Genomic DNA, 6,927 nt, shown 5'->3' on the forward strand with positions numbered 1-6,927 from the left:
AGTAGGCATTGCAGCCGTTTGCATAATATGCACGCCTTCAGCAATATATATATATATATATAATATGTTGCTGCAGATATATATACCCCTAAACACTACGCCCTCCAAGTGAATCTGAATAGTAGTATTATACTGCTGCTGATTAAATCAGCATCAATAATAGAGGTGGCTGACTGACTGGCTAAGGATTTCCTCCTGTCGGTATTTCTATATAAAATTATTTGCTGATGTTTGTCGCTGCTCTCTAAGCATGAGCCGCCTTAAGTTGGATATTGTATTTACGAGGAGCTGCAATCTTTTTCGTTTGATTGTATTTATCTGCTAATGAAGCCAAGCAAAACAAACAAAACAAAACAAAACAAAACTCTTTCTTTGTTTGAAAGATGCGCATGCACAATTAGGGGCCTCAAGCCCCAAGCTTTCCCGTCTCCATAAGGCGGAAGCTTTTGCGTGTAGTTCTCAGAAAATGCTGCAAAGCTGTGAGCCTTTCATCGATTTCAGAGAAGACAGCGCTCCCTGCATTAACTGTGTTCAAATTACTTTGCTCTTCCTCCCTCTTCTCAGGGGGCCCCGGGGCCTCCTCCTTTTCTCTCGTTCTCCCTGTTGCTGCTGCTGCTGTTGTTGCTGCTGTTGCTGCTGCTGTTGCTGCTGTTGCTGCTGTTGCTGATGCTGATGCATCAGAGGAGAGGAGTGAAGGCTGCCTGAAGGGCTTGTTGAAGCCTATATCCGTTGGCATTAACAACAAAGAAGAGAGCGAAGGCTCATCAGCTACTTGAGGAGTTTCTGCTGAAGTATGGTCGTTAGAACACGTTGTTGTTAATGCGGAGCTGTCTTCTCTAGACGGAGCACCGGCCTCCCTCTTATTACTATTATTATTATTATTATTATTATTATTATTATTATTATTATTATTATTATTATTATTATTCATAATATGACAAGGTGCTGGTGCTACGCTATTCAGCCGGGGGAGCGGAGGCCTGAGGCGATCCAGCACCGTGCTGGGGCCCTCTTCAGAAGAAGCAGCAGAAGAGAGAGAAGATATATTTGTCTTTCCTTCTACTGCGCTTCCTTGCCTTAGATGTTCTGTATACCCTCTACGCTTCAGCCTCTCATATTCCACAGCAGATAGAACAACAAACGGCTGCTGCTGCTGCTGCTCGTGCTGCTGCTGCTGCTGTTGTTGTTGCTGCTGTTGTTGTTGCTGCTGCTGTTGTTGCTGTTGCTGATACGGAGGCCCGGGAAGAGCACTCGCAGGCAACAGCGCGTCTTCTTCGCACTTTGCCTCCGCAGCAAAAGGGCTTCTCTCCCTCAAGCTGCTCATAGGCCCCAGCTTGGGGCCCCCAGAGAGGCTCCCTGGGGGGCCTCCAGAGAGGCTCCCTGGGGGGGCCCCTTGAGGGCCCCCGGGGGGGCCCCTGGGGGCCCCCCTAAACCGTAGATTACCCCCGCTTTCCCTGTCCGGCCCAGCGGGAGGATCAGGTAGAAGCGCCCGGCTGCTGAAGTGCTTCAGGGGCCCCACATCAGGAGGAGGGGTTGAGATGTGCATGCAATAAGAATTTCTTTTTGTTTCTCCTACTGAAGATCGGTGGCGACATCTGCACAACGCAGCTCAGCAGAGAATAAAAGCGATCAACACTTTTTAAAATTATTATTAGTAATATTATTATTATTATTTTAATAAAATAAAAGAAATAAAATACTTTGTTCTTTAAAAAATATTCAACTTCAACTGAAACGAGGCACATGCTCCCGCATTCAACGGCAATGCAGCAGCAACAACAGCAGCAGCAGACGCAGCACCAGCATCAGGTGCAACAGCAGCAGCAGCAGGTGCAGCAGCAACAGCAACCGCATCAGGCGCAGCAGCAACATCAGCAGCATCAGGTGCAGCAATAGCAATTAGCAGCTCACGGTATGTTAGCAGCGCTGTGTTGTTTGTTATGCGGGTATAGGCCTGAAGGCCCTGCGAGATTACTCTTCCAGACAGCCGAAGTTCTTCTGGGGGAGTGCTGACGCCTTTGCTGCAGCGGGGGGCCCCTGGGGCCCCCTGATTGTGCGGTGTATGCTGGAAGCTGCATGCGTGGGGCGCATGCACAGGAAGAGCAGCAGGTGTTTGCTGCTCGATAAGGGTTGCGCATGTTGCTGCTGCTGCTGCTGCTGCTGTTGTTGCTGTTGCTGCTGCACGCTGAATTGACAGATATAGAGCGCTGACGAGCTCGAGAAGATGCAGTTGATGCTAACAAAGAAGAAGAAACATAATAATTTAAACTTGAACGCCCTCGCTGCACCCCCTTAGATAATGTAGGCCCTAGGGGCCTGCTTCTGTTCATACTAAGCAGCACACAACAACAAAACAAATACAAACAAAACAAATAATATATTTATAAAACAAAAACATAAAATTATAATGGTGAAATATACAAAGTGCTGCATGCTAAAAAGAATTATTGTTATAGAAATAAAAAATATATATTATATATATTATATAATATACATATATATATATATATATTATATCCAGAACAAATATATACATATTATGAATAATATATATATATATATATTATTGATATGCAGTTTATATTATATATATTATGCATATTATATATATTATATATTGCGTATAAAATTGCAGTAAAGTATATCTATTGAATAAATAAAAAGCTGTACATAGCATACACTCAGTAAATAATATAATTATATAATGCAAATAGATAAAGAATAAAATATAAACATGCATATAGCCTTACCTAGGAGACTGAGATACAAGAAAAGGTGAAGAAGAGCGTCCTCTTCTAATTGTTTGTTCTGGCGAAGTTAACAAACAACTTCTCTCAAAAGGAGATAAAGAAGGGGCCCTGGGGGCCCCCCCTTCCTTCATAGAATGCGATTTAATGTACACAGGAGCAGCAGCAGCAGCAGCAGCAGCAGCAGCAGCAGAAGCGGCAGCGGGAGACCGCTGCTGCACTGGGGCCCTCGTACGGCCCCTAATAGCTTCCTGATGGAGGCTGCTGCTGTTGCAGCATCTGCTGCTGCTGCTGCAGCAGCAACTGCTGCTGCTGCTGCGTCTTTCTGATACAAATGCATCAGAAGAATGACAGCGGGGAGCTGCTACACGAACAGCAGGAGAAGAAACACCAGAAGCAGCTGCAGGTCTAAGCAAACAAAACAAAGAAAAAGATAAAGAAAGCCTCGCTGCTGTATATACAGAAGAAGCGCTTCACGACAATGCAGCGTACACAAGAAAGCAGAGTAAATAAAACATATTCTCTCTCTTTTATCTGTATATCAAGTTTTATAATATAACATATATTATATATAATATATAAAAAATATAATGCATTATATTATAATATATTATATTATATATAATATGCAATGCATTATATTATAATACATTATATTACATTATATACATATATATTATATTGTGCATATCATACATATATATATAAAATTATAAATATATTATATATAATATATAATATATAATATATTTGTATAATAATAATACGTTTCTTACCTTCTTAATCGACAGCTGTTGATGCGCAGCTGCGCCTCTAACTCCCGAACCTGCAGCATGCATGCATAGACAAATAAATAAAGCAAATGCATGCGCAGCAACAATAAAATATTTAATACATAATTAAACAGCAGCAGCAAAGAATAACATAGGGGCGTCAGGGTTTGAGGGGGCCCCACGTCGCTTTGCTGTCTGTCTCTATATATCGTTTAGATCCTAGGGTTTAGGGTTTAGGGTTTAGGGTTTAGGCGTTTTCTGTTAGAAACACTTTTAAACATCTTACCCTGGCCCTCAGAGCTGTCTCTGTCTTTTTTATTTTATCTATTTCTAATCGAAAGCGCTGCGTCTCCTTCGCGCGCAGCTGCCGCTCTGCTTGCAGCCGCTGGCGTGACATGAAGAGCTCCCCCTAACAGCAGCAGCAGCAGCAGCAGCAGCAAGAGCAGCAATAAGAAGCAGCAGCATGAGAACAGCAGTAGCACAACAACAACGCCAGCAGCAGCAAAAAGGCATCAGCAGAAACAGCAGCAGCAGCAAATTCATTTATGCGGTCGTCTCGAAGTGTCTCCTGAAGCTGCCAGGGCCAAGGAGACAGCCACAGCAGCAGCAGCAGCAGCAGCAGCAGCAGCAGCAGCAGCAGCAAAGAAGCCCCCAAAGAAGAAGAATTCAGGTGCAGCACAGCAGACAGCAGCAATTACCTCTACTCTGTGCAGCTGCGCCATCAGCCCCTGAGGGTCTCCGTTGAATTCTCTAAATGAAGACGGCTGCAGCTCCTGTGCACAAACCAGCAGCAGCAGCAGCAGCAGCAGCAATAGCAGTAGCAGCAGTAGCAGTAATAGTGGTAACAGCAGTAGCAGCAGCAGCAGCAGCGGCAGTAGCAGCAGCAGTAGCAGCAACAGCAGCAGCTGCTGTTGCTGCACAGCTTCTTAGGGATACGGCGCTCCTCATTGCAGCTATTAGAGCAGCAGCAGATACACCTGAACTCTGCTGTCTATACACCCTACATTTTGCCTCCGCGCTTCGATTAAAGCCGCCTGCTGCTCCGCAACGAGCGCCTTCAGTCGCAGCAACTCTGCTGCAGCATCAGCCCCCATAGGTAGCATCCCCGTTGCTGCTGCTGCTGCTGCTGCTGTTGCTGGCGATGCTGCTGCTGCAGCGTCATGACCTAAGCATCCCTCTCCAGCGTAGAGCAGCTGCGCTGGGCTTCTTGGGTCCTGACACGCAAGCTGCTGCAGCTGCAGCAGCTGCTGCTGCTGCAGCAATGTCCTTCGGGGTCTTTGTACATAACACGTAGCGGCGTCACCATCAATTAAGCCTTCGCTTGCTGCAGCTGCAGATGCAGCTAGCTTTCCATATTGCTGCTGCTGCTGCTGCTGCTGCTGCTGCTGCTGCCTCAGCTGCTGCTGCCTCGCCTCCATCTGCAGCAACTCCGACCTGTAGTCGGGCCGCTGGCCTTCTATTAGCAAAGGCGACCGCGGCGTCAGCTGTTGCTGTTGCTGCTGCTGCTGCTGCTGCTGCTGCTGCTTGAGTCCAGCTGAAGCAACGTCTTGGCTGCAGCTTCTCGGGCTCTCAGCAGCAATAGAGGGCGACGGAGCCCCAGCAGCATGAACAGCAGCAGCAGCAGCAGCAGCAGATGTTGTTGCTGTTGCTGCTGCTGCTGCTGCTTTATTTGTGAGTGCTAATGGATAATGCACCTTCTTGCCTTCTACAGCCCTCGTAATAATAAGAAAAAGCTTCGTCTCAGCAGCATTAAGTTTATCTGCTACAATATCTTTACCTTCTGCAGCTCTACGTCTTAACCCCGCCAGGTCTGCTGCACTGCAGCAAGCAGCACAAGGAGCAGCAAAAATAAAGCATACAAAGCAGCTAATGCATGAATGCAGCAGCAGCTACAAGAGCAGCGCGGGAAGTGTGGCTTGTCTTTAGGGTTTAGGGTTTAGGGTTTAGGGTTTAGGGTTTTTGCTGTGATTTTACCTCCACAAGTTTAAGAAAACACCTGCTGCTGCTGCATGCTCATGCTCTATCTCTCTTGGGCGTCCATCTGCTGCTGCTGCTGCTGCTGCTGCTGCTGCTGCTGCTGCTGTATCTGCTTCTGCTGCTGCTACAGCCCCAACGAGGAGCTCCCAAAGAGCTCGAGGAGAAAGAGGAGAGCCTGTCCTTGCAGTAAGTTGTTGCAGAAATGATGCTTTATATTCGCCTACCCACTGCTGCTGATGTTTATTATTTAAAGAGTCTTCAGAAACAACAGATATATAAATTAAATTATGTTCTCTGTCCTCATCACGGCACCAGCATAATTCAATGAAGTACCTCCCCTGAAAACAATTCAAAATATATATATATATATATATCTTATTATTATTTATTTATCAATAAGGTTTTTATTTATTAAACATTCTCTTTAACTTATATGTGGAGTGTATATACATGCAGATACAGCGGCTTTTAAAAGATAAAGAATGTAGCAAAGGAAATAAATTAGCAAGAGCAAACAACGAAGATAATAAAATATTGATAAAGATAAATATACTGAGACTTATTAAAGATATAAAACTCTTAAATATTTATTTAAAAGAGTAAAAATATATAGGGATGTATCTTGCCTCTCTCAACGATAGATGTGCAGACACACTATCTATCACCTGAAGGCCTTCTGAAGGAAATGTCTGCTTCATTAGAGCAGCATTAACATCTTTATTAGTCATTTGTATAAAAATAATATATTTAAACAAATTTTAAAAGAAGACGCAGCAGCTGCATAGGGTAATCTGTCGCCTCCGTAGCACAAAGAAGAATATTCAACGGCTCTCCTTCTCTTTATTCGCATAATAATAAAATTTAAATGAATATAATCCCTTGAAAATATATTTTAATTGCATTTCGGAGCTGCATATACACCTGAAAAGAAATATTTTCATACACTCGCGCTGGGGCCCCCGTGCAGACAGCTGACGACGCACTGAGGGTTTTTCTTTCTTATTGCTCCTGTGTGTAGAAGAAGAAAGACAAATTTAATATTATTTTCTAAATATATTCATATTATTAAAGAAATAGAGACAAATAAACATAAAATATATCATTTTTCTGCACAGGGCCCCCTACAGCGACTCCGCGGGTGGCTGGCTGCAAGAGAAGCTGTACAGCTATATATTAGGGGTAAAAGCAAAAAGAATTAAACTTTTAATTATTAAATATGCCTTTTAATATGTTTAAAAGGAATAGAAAGAGATAAAACAAAAAAATTAATTATTTTTATCATGCATTCGCTCGTTTAAGAATTTATTTTAAGAAAATTCAACAAAAATATCTGCTTGATGCATGCATGCGTCTGTTACAATTTCATTCAAAGAATATATATATATATATGTATATATATATATATATATATGTATATATATATATATACA

At 43.5% G+C, this 6,927-nt stretch overlaps 1 protein-coding gene across 1 annotated transcript; it reads right to left on the reverse strand.

Moving 5' to 3' along the window:
• Nucleotides 1-406: 406 nt before the first annotated feature.
• EAH_00060070 (hypothetical protein, conserved) lies at nucleotides 407-5,531 on the reverse strand (the record flags this gene model as incomplete). The annotated part of the gene is made up of 8 exons (XM_013393521.1): nucleotides 407-827; nucleotides 1,095-1,595; nucleotides 3,524-3,573; nucleotides 3,807-3,929; nucleotides 4,219-4,293; nucleotides 4,525-4,685; nucleotides 4,824-5,338; nucleotides 5,515-5,531. The coding sequence occupies 8 exons, from the start codon at nucleotides 5,529-5,531 to the stop codon at nucleotides 407-409; spliced, it is 1,863 nt and encodes a 620-aa protein (XP_013248975.1).
• Between the last annotated feature and the right edge of the window lie 1,396 nt (nucleotides 5,532-6,927).

This window comes from Eimeria acervulina, genomic scaffold (assembly GCF_000499425.1).
Source record: "Eimeria acervulina Houghton genomic scaffold, Eah_scaff1467, whole genome shotgun sequence".
In the NCBI taxonomy this organism is placed as follows: Eukaryota; Apicomplexa; class Conoidasida; order Eucoccidiorida; family Eimeriidae; genus Eimeria; species Eimeria acervulina.